Raw genomic sequence first — 11,671 nt, forward strand, 5'->3', positions numbered from 1 at the left:
GGGGGGGGGGTCCCACCGCGGTCAGAGGGGAGGGAACCGGTCAGTGGGTGTTTTTTGGGGGACGTCCCGCAGCGGTCAGTTGGTGGTTTTTGGGGGGGTTCCATCGCAGTCAGCGGGTGGTTTTTGAGGGGGGGGGTCCCACAACGGTCACTGTGTGGTTTTGGGGGGTCCCACAGCGGACAGCGGAGGGGGGGGACTTGTCAGTGTGTGTTTTTGGGAGGTCCCAGAGTGGTCAGAGTGTGTCTGGGGGGGTCCCATGGTCCCACCCTGGTCAGTGTGATGGGGTGGGGGTCCCGTGCCTGTCAGTGGAGGGGGAAGCACCCCCTGCTCAGTGGTGGGGGGGGGTCCCACACGGGTCAGTGGGTGGGTGCAGTGTGGATCCCCCCCCACCTCTTCTGGCTGTGGGGTGGGGATGCCGTGGTCCCGCAGTTAGTGTGTGGGGTGGGGGTCCCACAATCCCGCAGTCGTTGTGTGTGGGGTGGGGGTCCCGCAGTCAGTGTGTGTGGGGTGGATCCAGCCCCCACGGCGGCCATGGGGTGGTCGTGGGGTGTGGGTTGGACCCCCGTGCCGGCTGTGGGGTGAGGGCAGGGGGCAGGCAGGGCTGCCCACCCAGGGGGGTGCATGGCACCGATCCCACAGAGCCGGCAGGGACGGCGCTGCCCCGTGCCACCCTGTGTGTGGTCACCAGCCGGGGGGGGCACGGGGGGGCAGGGACATCCCTTCCTTCCCAACATTTCCGTGGTGTCTCCTGGCTTGGTGTGTGAGGCCTCCCCCTTCCACCCTTTCCTCCCCTTTCCCAGCCCTTGGGAAGCAGATGGAGCGAATTCCTCGGGGTGTGGGCTGGTTTGACATTCCTCAGCTCGAGCCTGTGCCCAAACTTGCAGAAAATAGTTGCTTTTTTTTTTCCCCTTCCCTTTCTCTCCCCTCTCCCCTTTTTCCTCGGGAGCTCGGCTCTCCCTCACGCCTGAGCCGGCACCGGGGGGGGGCTCGCCATGGAGGGGTTGTGTCCTTTGTCCCACTGCCGGCGTGGGTGTGGGGGGAGGTGGGTATGAGTCTGTGCTCGGTGGGCTGCCCGCGGGGGCTGCGAGTGTGGGAGGAGGGTTGTTTTTGGGGTCCGCGTGGGCCGGGCGTGGGGGCTGCGAGCGGTGGGTGGTGTCTGCGGGGGGGAGACACGGAGCCCGTGGGCGTTCGGGGGGAGGAGCACGGGGGTGGGTCACACGCGTGGTGGCCGCGGCAGAGCCCTCGGTGCCCCCCCCCCCCCTGCCCGCAGGCCCCCGCTGCCCACGGACGGACACATGGACACGCCATCCCCGCCGCGCTGCCCGGCCCGGCCGGGCCCCGCCGTGCCCAGGGCCAGCTGAGGACAGACAGGGGCGTCATCCCCGGCCTCTGTCCCGTCGGGATCCTCCCTCGCCGCGGGCGGGGCCGCCCGTGTCCCCTCACCATGAACGGGCTGTCGCTGAGCCAGCTGTGCTGCCTGTTCTGCTGCCCGCCCTGCCCCAGCCGCATCGCGGCCAAGCTCGCCTTCCTGCCCCCCGAGCCCACCTACGCCGTGGTGCCCGAGCCCGAGGGCAGCGCCAGCACCAGCTCCCTGCGCAGCGCCGCCGGCCGCTGGAAGCTGCACCTGAAGGAGAGGGCGGATTTCCAGTACTCCCAGCGGGAGCTGGACAACATCGAGGTGTTCGTCACCAAGAGCAGCCGCGGCAACCGCGTCGGCTGCATGTACGTCCGCTGCGTGCCTGGCGCCAGGTGAGTCACCGCGGCAAGGCCGGGCACCCGCCGGCTCTGCCGGGGGCTGGGACCACAGGGAACACCCCAGGGGCAGCAGGGAGCACCAAGCAGGTCGCTCAGGGTCCCCAGGGAGCATCTATTGGGTCTTCCAGGAGGGCTGTAGCCTCAGGGTCCCTGGGGAACATCCACTTGGGTCTCCCAGGAGTGCTGGAACCTCATAGTCCCTGGGGAGCACCCATTGGGTCTCCCAGGAGGGCTGTAACCTCAGGGTCCCTGGGGAACACCCACTCGGGTCTTCCAGGAGTGCTGGAACCTCAGGGTCCCTGGGGAACACCCACTTGGGTCTCCCAGGAGGGCTGGAACCCCATGGTCCCCTGGATCTTGGAAGGGGAGCTGGAATACCGGGATAATCAGGGAGCACCAAGCAGGTCTCTCAGGGTCCCTGGGGAGCACCCACCGGGTCTCCCAGGGCTGCTGGAACCTCATGGTCCCTGGGGAACACCCACTTGGGTCTCCCAGGGGGGCTGGAACCCCAAGGGTCCCCGGGGAGCACCCACTGGGTCCTTCAGTGTCCTTGGGAAGTACCCACCAGGTCTTTCAGCGGTGCTGGAGCCCCAAGGTTCCTGGGGAGCACCCACCAGGTCCCACCCCAGTGTCCCCAGGAGGCACAGAGTGCCGGGCTGGGGATGTGCCAGGGGGTCCTGTGCCCTCCCCTCCTCCCCCCTGGAGGATCTGGCCCTGCCACAGGGGGTGGAGGCAGCTGGTCAGGCGGCTCCCAGGACCGGTCTGGCTTGTGGCTGCACTGGGAACGGGGTTAAAGCAGGAGCAGAGGCAAAGCAGGGATGCAGGGATTCCCCAGGCTGTCCTGCACATCTCCCTGGTGTGACTCCAGGGGTCTGGGAGCACTGGGGGGGCTGCACTGGCTGCTTGTCCCCCGTGGGGATGGGCAGCAGCCCGTGCCAGCCAGGAGAGCCAGAGCCTGCTCTGTTCAGTCTGATCCATGGGCACGTTGGATTCCTCAAGGAGGGGAGTGATGGGAGTGAAACCCGGGAGTGGTTTGGGCACATCCCACTGCTGGTCACCCCCATGGATCTGTGAGCTGGGAAGGTGGAGAGGGGCAGCCTGGGATGTGGGACTGAGAGCCCCTCGGGGGGTGGGGGGGACTGGGCAGCTGCTGCCCGGGCAGTGGCACAGTTTGGGGTGCAGAGGGAGGCCAGGTCACCTCAGCTGACCCTGCACACCTGGGAACAACGTGTCCCCAAGGATCAGCATTCCAGGCTGCAGGGGAGAACCTGGGCTGTGGGAGAGCCAGACCTCCCAAAGCCTGGGATAACAGGTTCTGCTGGGTGTCTGACCTCCCCACAGCTCATCCTGCCCCTTCCTGCTGGGGCTTCCTGGGCATCCAGGCCAGGATTGGAGGCTCAGCCTGGCCACAGATCCCTCAGAGCAGCTTGGGGGGCCCAGCAGGGAGTGGGTCCTGCTCCTTCCCTCCAGCAGAAAGGAGCCAAGCTTCCATCAATCCACTATTAGTGTTAATTTTTATGATTAACATTGTTTTTCCCCTTATGGTGGAAATTTCTTGTGCCTTGTCACTCCCACAATCCACTTCTCTCCCAGCATCTGGTGTCTTGCCAGGCTCAGGAGAGGAAAAAAAACCCTGCTTGTCAGAATTCTTACTTGAAATCCCCATTGGGCAAACGGCCCCAAATCCTGAGCTTTTTACCAAAAATAGACTCAGAAACTTGAGGAGAATCATCCTCCTGCCTTGGGGGCTGCAGTTCCCGCTTGGGGCCCCGGCAGCAGGAGGGTCTGGGTGTCCCTGGGGGTGTCACGAGGGCTTTCCTTGCTGGGCAGAGGGGTGTTGGCCCTTCGTGTTCCAGGGTTTGGTTTTTGGCCGGGCCAGTGCTTCCCGTGGATATCCATCCGGGATAACGCGCCCTTCCCGTCTCCCCGGTGCCGCAGGTACACGGTGCTGTTCTCCCACGGCAACGCCGTGGACCTGGGGCAGATGAGCAGCTTCTACATCGGGCTGGGCACCCGAATCAACTGCAACATCTTCTCCTACGACTACTCCGGCTACGGCGTGAGCACGGGGAAGCCCTCGGAGAGGAACCTCTACTCCGACATCGACGCCGCGTGGCAGGCGCTGCGGACGCGGTGAGCGGGGCAGGGAGGACGTCTGTGCTGCTCTCAGGAAAACCCTGCTGTCCAGCAGCCTGGAAAACAGGAAACCTCCCCAGAGAGGGAACCCTGGGTCACTCAGAACAGGAAGGGGTGGTTGGAAAGCTGCGGGAGGAGCGGGCCGGGGGGACCCGAGGGCGGGGGTGCTGCAGGGCACGAGCTCGGCACAAGCTGCGCTCCCGGTCTGGCTCAGCCCCGGTTCCCCCGCTGGGTTTGGGGTGCAGCCCTGTGCCGGGCTCTGCCTCCTCTGCCCTGGCTGGCAGCATGACCCAGCACTGGGGGCTGCCCCACACGGCTGTGTTCTGGGGTCTGTGAGCCCCCCCATAACCCTGCCCCTGGTGAGGGAGAGCCTTGACACCCTCACAGCTCAGCCCTGGCTTCTCCCTGGTCTTGGGGGTGCAGGGAACTGTCTTGGGCCCAGCCAGGGGGATAGACTCCCCTGGGAGCCTCGTGTGGGGCTGTGGCAGAGCGGGGCGACCCCTGAGCTGTATCAGGCACAGGGTGGGACTCTTGGGATGTCCCGCGCAGCGCCGGGAGTTGGACCAGATGATCCTGAGGGGTCCCTTCCAACTCCAGTCATAGTCTGTGATCTCCTGGTGCCGTGACTCAGGTGTGTGGGTGCTGATCTGCTCTGTGCCCCCCCAGGTACGGGATCAGCCCGGAGAACATCATCCTGTACGGGCAGAGCATCGGCACCGTGCCCACGGTGGACTTGGCCTCCCGCTACGAGTGCGCGGCCATCGTGCTGCACTCGCCGCTCACCTCGGGCATGCGCGTCGCCTTCCCCGACACCAAGAAGACCTACTGGTTCGATGCCTTCCCCAAGTGAGTGCCCTGGGCAGAGGAGCAGGCAGGGCTGGAGGGGCAGTGTCCAGGCTGGACACCAGCGTTTCCTGGGATGGGCTTAAACACCGTCCTCGGGACCCTCGCCTGGCATTCGCTCCCCTCGGGGGGTCATAACCCTCCCCGGGGTCGCTGTGCCATGTGTGCACCCCAGTCCCCTCTGGCATCACCTCCTGGCCACCCTGTCCCAGTGTTGTTGCCCACCAGCTTTGGGGCTGTTCCACTGGCCCCTTGTTGGGTGTTACAAGTCCCGGGACCCCTCTGTCCCCCAGGGGTGATTCCTTCGGGGTTTTCCTGCTCTCCAGGTGGCAGGAGCAGTGCTGAGGGATGAGCTCTTCCTTCTCCTCTCCCTTGCAGCCAGGCCAGGGGGGGCCCAAGGGACAGTCCCCAAGGCGGAAGCTGTGACTGGGGAGCCACCAGCCCACGCTCTGTGTCCCGATGGCCTCGTGTGGCCTTTGGGGCCAGGCTGGGAACAGCAGGGCTGATCCTGGCAGGGGAGGGATGTCCTGCAGCAGTGCCGAGGTCCCCTGGGGATGTTGTCACTGCTGGCTGCTCCTCATCTGTCACACCAGGGCAGATCTTGTCCTGGGGCTTGTCCTTGGCAGAAGCTCCTTGTCCCTCCCTGTCCCTGCGATCAAAGAGCATTTCCTGGTCCCTCTCCCACGGGATGTGCTTGAGGGGGCAGGACAGGAATGGAAGTGTCAGTCCCCGTGCTCACCCCCCTCTCTCTTCTCTCCCCCACCCTCCCTCTTGGCAGCATCGAGAAGATCTCCAAGATCACCTCTCCCGTCCTCATCATCCACGGCACCGAGGACGAGGTCATCGACTTCTCCCACGGGCTGGCGCTGTTCGAGCGCTGCCCCAAGGCCGTGGAGCCGCTCTGGGTGGACGGGGCCGGGCACAACGACATCGAACTCTACAGCCAGTACCTCGAGCGCCTTCGGAAATTCATCTCCCAGGAGCTGCCCAGCCAGCGCAACTAGGGGCGGGCGGGGGGCCCCGCTCGTCCCTCCGGTTCTCCCAGTGTCCCTCCCCGGTCCCAGGTGCAATGACTTTGTTCGGCCTCGGCTCCAGGCCGGGGAGCACGGGCAGCGTTTCCTCTGGGACACAAGCACAGCTCTCCTGCCGCCCGGTGCCAGCCCTGGCGCTGCTGGCACCCCTGGCACGGCTGGGCAGACACGGCAGCTCCCTCCTCCCCCCTTCCCAGAGACACGAGAGCCCACCCTCCCTCCGACGGCGGATCCTTGGCTTCGGACACGTCCTCGTCCCCTCTCCTGGGACAGAGAACTCCCAGCCCCTCCCGGCCGCTCTGCTGCTCTGACATAGCAATAATGCGAGCTGGAGAGGGGCTGGGGGGCCTGGCCCCCTCCCCGCTGTCCCAGGGGGTGGGACAGAGGAGGTGGCAGTTCCCACTCCATGGAGCTTTCCCGGGACCAGCGCTGGCGGTGCCCGGAGTTCACCCCACGGCCAGGGCAGAGCCGTGTCCCCACGGGGACTATGGGGATGCACGGAGGAGGTGCCCTCCTGCCCCACACCTCCTCCAGTGTGGCCCTGCTCAGCCTTCCCAGAGCACTCCTGGTGTTCTGGTCACCCCTGGAAAACCTGCGGAGCACTCGCTCGGGAACGGGGCGGGGAAACCAGGCACTGAATAAAGAGCAGAGGTTTAACGTTTTATCTGAGTGTGCCCTTTCCAGGGGTACCCCTGGGGGTCCCTCCCTGTGACCCAGCCCCAGGGGGGGCTCTCTCCCTGTCCAGCACCTCCCCTGGATTGCCCTTGGCTGGATCCCCAACCCTTGTCACCCTCCTCTGGGCACTGGGAGGCCCCAAGGTGCCAGTGGGGGGAAGGTGCCCTTGGCTCTCCCAGGACTGGGCTGCAAAGGTCTCCGCGGGGACAACGGGAACCCAGTCCCCTGCCAGCCCCTGTCCTGTGTCATTAGGGGATCCCATGGGATCCCAGGGGCAGAGGGAGGATGGTCTCAGCCTCCTGGGAACTGTGCCATGGGGGACTCAGGTGTGCCATGGGGCCAGAGGGACATCCCCATGGCTGGCCATGTGCCAGGCCAGCACAGCGAGGGACACAGGGGGGTCCTGAGGGACACAAGGGGGTCCTGGGGAGAGCAAACCTTATTTTTGACCTCAGCTGTGTGGGGACCTTGGTGATCCCTGGGATGTGCTGGCCAGGGAGGTGTGGGGTGTCCCATGGTGTCCTTGTGCCAGCAGGTGGGAACTTTCCCCCGTGGAAAGGCAGAGGCTCAGGTTTGTGCTTTTTTTGGGTGAATCCCCCCAGGAATTGCAGCTCAAAGTGTCCGTGGGCAATCCCTGGCCCCAGCCCAAACAGCGAAGCTGCTCTGCCCCTTCTCCTGCCCGCGGGGACCCTCGCTGGGCTCCCCAGTGCCGGTGCCCCCTCCCCGTCCCCCTGGTGTCCCCTCCTCCCCGGCGCGTGGGGCCCGTCCGGCTCATGTGAGGAGGGATAATCTCCTTAGGGAATGCGGGGCCGGGCGGGGGGGGCTCGCTGCACCCCCACGCTCCCGGCACTCCAATGCCCCCATTGTTTGGGGCCGGGACCCGGGGGGGGGGCCCGGGCAGGGGGGCACAGGACCCCTTGCTCCCCACACACCCCTGCCCTCCCCCAGGACCACCCCAGGGCGCTCCGGAGGAGGAGGGGAGACCCTTCCCCAGCGCTGGGGCTCTGCAGGAGCTGGAAGAGGATGTGGATGTTTGGGCTCCCTCCTTTCCAGGGGGATTTTGGGATCCAGGAGCCGGGTTGTCCGGCTTCTCCCTGCGCATCCCCCCACCCGCCCCCTCCCTTCCCCATCCCACTGCGCCGTGTCCGGGTGGTTTGGGAGCTCTGGGCTCGCACGTGCTGGAAGCCAAAGCTGCCGCAGCCGCCCGGGGCTCCCTAATCCCGGCACAGAGCCGTCCTGTTCGCACCCGGGGCATTTTTATCCTCTTACCGCCGCCGGTTTCCTGTCGAGCTGCGGATGCTTCGGGCGGCTCAGCATCGGCGGGACGGCCCAGGGCCGCTCTGGGGGGAGGGGGGGCCCGAGCTCGTATTTGCTGTGTCTCGGTTTTAAACAAAGGCAAAAGGTCAGAAGTGCTTAGGCTGGGCCCCAAAACTTAGAGCCGGCTCGGGTGTGTGGGATCCCGAAGGGGAGATGGACATCGCTGGGGGTGAATTCCGTGGTGGGGAGCCATGGATGGGATCAGGGATTGGGGCTTTTTGGGTCTGGATCCGTCACTGCTTCCAGTCCAGGAGGGCTCAGGCTCCGTCCTCCTGGAGCGAGGAGGGGGAGAGGGGCACTCACCCCTCCCAGAGCTGCAGGGTCCCCAAAAGGTGGGAGCTGGGGGTCCTGGGTGCAGCATCCCCCAAGGTGGGGCCAAACTGGGCCACAATCCACTAGGATGGCACTTCTGTCCCCTCTGGGATGGCACTTCTGTCCCCACCAGGATGGCGTTTTTGTCCCTACTGGGATGGCACTTCTGTTCTCATTGAGATGGCATTTCTGTCCCCACCAGGATAGGACTTCTGTCTCCTCTGGGATGGCACTTCTGTCTCCTCCGCTGGTGCTGTGGTTGGGGGGCAGGAAGGGGGCTGAGTTGGGGAAGTTTTGGATGGGGCTGGTGCCTGGAGGGGGGACTCTACAGGGTCCTTTCCTTGGAGGAGAATGACAGAGCCAGGCCTTGAGTGTCCCCAGAGTCCCTCCTGGGCGGAGCAGGGTCAGGGCAGGTGTCACCCAGGGTGGTTTGAAGCCCCCAGCCAGGGGGGTCCAGGGGCCCAGGCCAGGTGTGGGGGGCGGTGGGTGACCGGCCAAGAGGGGTTTAAGTCTCTTTTGGGGCATAAATGAGGCTTTTGATGGCCGGGGCCTGCGTGTTACAGTCATGAGACCCCGTTCAGAGGCCGAGCTCAGTCATGGGATCCAGGAAACTGAATTAAAGCGTCTTAAGGAGCTTTTTTCCGAGCTCTGCTCTGGTTTTCCACGTGCTTGTCATATGAACAAAGATGGTATAAAAGGGCAGAGGGGAAGGATCCCATCGGTGGTCGGGCTGGGAGAGGGGAGGGCGCCAGAGGGATGCCAGGGTGAGGTGGAGCTGGAGGGAAAGGACAAGGAGAGGGGAGCCCCTGGCTCTGCCCTGCCTGGTCAGTGAGGCAGAGGCCTGGGGACAGCAGGGACGGCGGGGACGGGGATGGTGGCAGAGCTGGGGGAGCAGAACCTGTGTCCCCTCTCCTCGAGCAGCACAGAGACCCCGACAGCGGCGGCACCTCCCTGGTGAGAGACGGAGGGGGCATCGTGGCATGGGGAGGGGGCACGGGGGGCAGGGGGCACCCACCGCCCTGGGGGGACACCCAGCACCTTGAGGGGACACCCACCACTCTGGGGGGACACCCATGACCCTGGGGGGACACCCACCACCCTGGGGGGACACCCAGTACCCGAGGGGACACCCAGCACCTTAAGGGGACACCCACCACCCTGGGGAGACACCCACCACCCTGGGGAGACACCCACCACCCTGGAGGGGAACCCGCGACCCTGGGAGGACACCCACCACTCCGGGGGGACACCCAGCACCCTGGGGGGACACCCAACCCTGCACTTCTGGCTGGGAGAGGACAGGGGTGGTGGCAGGGGGTCCCTGAGGGTCCCTGGGCTGGGTTGGGTCCGGGGAAGGGAGCCTGGGACTGAGAGGGTACCCACGGGATGGACCCACACACATGTGCACACACCCTCCACCATGTGTGCACACGTGTGTGTGAGCCTCCAGACACACACACACACACATGTGTACAGACACACACGTGCACACACACCCCCCCTCTGGTGCCCCTCCCCTCACCCCCGGGGTTGGCACACACAGACCCCCCCAGTCCCTGCTGGGCTGTGGCCCCACTGGCCCCTCACCCTCCCCCAGGGGCTGGAGGGTGCCCAGGGCTGGTGGGGTCACACCGGGGCCACCCGTGGGTGGGGTTTCACCCCCTGGAGATGTGGGGCAGGCTGGGGATCCCCGGCTCCCCTTGGATGATCCCCCAACTCCTTGGGATCCCCACACTCTCCTGGGATCCCCCAGCTCCCTGGGATTCTGCAGATCCCTGCAATTCCCCAGCTCCCTGGGGTCCCACATTCCCCTGGGATCCCCCAGTTCCTCGGGATCCTGCAGCTCCCTGGGCTCTTCTCTCCTGCCTTCCTCTCACGTCTCTCCCTCCACCCACAGGAGCCCCTCGGCGTGTGGGGCCGCAGCCCCTGCCCCCTGTGAGCTTCCCTTTGTCATCCTATGCCTGAGCGATCCTGGAGGCTGGGACGGCCAAGGGAGGCCCACGGGAGCCACAGCCCTGCGGTGACGGAGCCTGGAGCAGCAGCTGGGACCACCTGGATGGGATGGGACACCACTCCTGGGGGGCTGGGAGCGCCCTGAGGGGCTGAAGTGTCCCCTTGGGACACCAGGAGCACCCCGGGGGGCTGGGGACATCCCCTTGGTGGGGAAAAGCCAGAAACACCCTGGGGGGCTGGAGTGTCCCCTTGGGGGGCCAGAGCATCCCTCTGGGTGTCCAGAGCATCCCTTCAGGTGGCTGGGAGCATCACCTTATTGGGGTAAAAGCATCTCCTTGCAGAGGCCAGAGCATCCCTTTGGGACCCCAGGAGCATCCTGGGGGGCTGGAGTGTCCTCTTGGGGGGCCAGAGCATCCCTTTGGGACACAAGGAGCACCCCGAGGGACTGGAGTGCCTCCTTGGGAGGTCAAAGAACTCTGGGGGGCTGAAGTGTCCCCTTGGGGGCCAGAGCACCCCCTTGGTGGGGAAAGGCATCCCCTTGGGGTACCAGGAGAACCCTGTGGGGCTGGAGTGTCCCCCTGAGGGACTGGGACATTCCCCTGGGGTGGGGTTGGGCAGGGGGGGATGCCCCAGGATGGGGATGGGATCAGGGGATGTCCCCTGGCTGGGGAGGAGTCTCCCACGTGGGCCAGGGTGGGTCACACGTTGGGTGGTGCCAGGACGGGGTTCCAGGAGTGGTGTCACCCCCTCAACCAGCCCATCCCCGTGAGGACACGACCCCGTGGGAGGATGTTCTGGCAGCTTTGGGGGTGCCCCTGTTCTCCCACCTCCCTGCTTCCTTCTCCAGCTTCCCAACCCCCACCTGGCACCTCTCTTGGGGGCCATGCTGGGACAATGGAAAACTTCCTGTGTGGATGCAGAGAAAATCTGTGACCTCCCCCCTCCCAGGGAGCAGAAACCCCCCCGGGGTGCTTGGATACGGTGCCGCAGGATGAGGAGCAGGGAGTGGAGGCTGCAGGGAGAGGCTCCTCTCACAGGAGCATCTCTGGCTGGGTTCCATCATTTTTAGTCTCATTTTCCCCAAAAAACTCGACCCAGCTCCCCTGGCTGTGGGTTTATGGCAGGGCAGGGCTCGGCTGTGGGGGAGCAGGAGGGTGGGGATGAGGTTCTGGGCAGAGCCAGGGGTGGATCCTGCTCCGGAGGGGGTGAACCAGGAGCATCCCCTGGGAGATCCCTGGAGCCACATTCCTGGGTTGGATCCTGGGGTGTGGGGGGTGCCCAGCAAGGAGTGGGGTCACCCCAGCCCCGGGAGGGGTCCCCTTTGTCACCCAGCAGCACCAACAATGTGATGTCTCCCTGGCACTGGGGGCAGGTCTTTGAGTCACCCAGCACAGCATGAGGTGTCCCCAGCCCCGGGAGGGGTCCCCTTTGTCACCCAGCAACAGCAACAGTGTGATGCCTCCCTGGCACTGGGGACAGGCCCCCTTTGTCACCCAGCAGCTCTCGTGGGGGTGGCTCAGCAGTGACATCCCCCTGCCTGGCTCTCCCAGGGGGGAAAGGGACAAAACCATGTCCCCAGGGGCTGTCCCTCATCCCACAGGGTGACCCAAAACTGTGTCCCCACGGGCTGCCCCTCATCCCACAGGGTG

The 11,671-nt window shown here is 65.6% G+C and overlaps 1 protein-coding gene across 1 annotated transcript; it reads left to right on the plus strand.

Moving 5' to 3' along the window:
- The first annotated feature begins 1,247 nt into the window (after window positions 1-1,247).
- ABHD17A (abhydrolase domain containing 17A) lies at window positions 1,248-6,429 on the plus strand. The gene is made up of 4 exons (XM_027703060.1): window positions 1,248-1,749; window positions 3,694-3,888; window positions 4,558-4,737; window positions 5,513-6,429. Exons 1-4 carry the CDS (start codon window positions 1,445-1,447, stop codon window positions 5,736-5,738), a joined length of 906 nt encoding a protein of 301 aa, XP_027558861.1. The 5' UTR covers window positions 1,248-1,444; the 3' UTR covers window positions 5,739-6,429.
- Window positions 6,430-11,671: the final 5,242 nt, after the last annotated feature.

Source organism: Neopelma chrysocephalum, unplaced genomic scaffold (assembly GCF_003984885.1).
Source record: "Neopelma chrysocephalum unplaced genomic scaffold, ASM398488v2 Primary Assembly neopelma1_201, whole genome shotgun sequence".
NCBI classification, from domain to species: domain Eukaryota; kingdom Metazoa; phylum Chordata; class Aves; order Passeriformes; family Pipridae; genus Neopelma; species Neopelma chrysocephalum.

Excerpts from the sequence above, each read along its gene's own strand:
- ABHD17A (XM_027703060.1), top strand. The coding sequence starts at position 1,445 with ATGAACGGGCTGTCGCTGAGCCAGCTGTGCTGCCTGTTCTGCTGCCCG. Across the intron at positions 3,889-4,557 it reads TGGCAGGCGCTGCGGACGCG|GTACGGGATCAGCCCGGAGA; the intron begins GTGAGCGGGGCA and ends GTGCCCCCCCAG. Across the intron at positions 4,738-5,512 it reads TGGTTCGATGCCTTCCCCAA|CATCGAGAAGATCTCCAAGA; the intron begins GTGAGTGCCCTG and ends CCCTCTTGGCAG.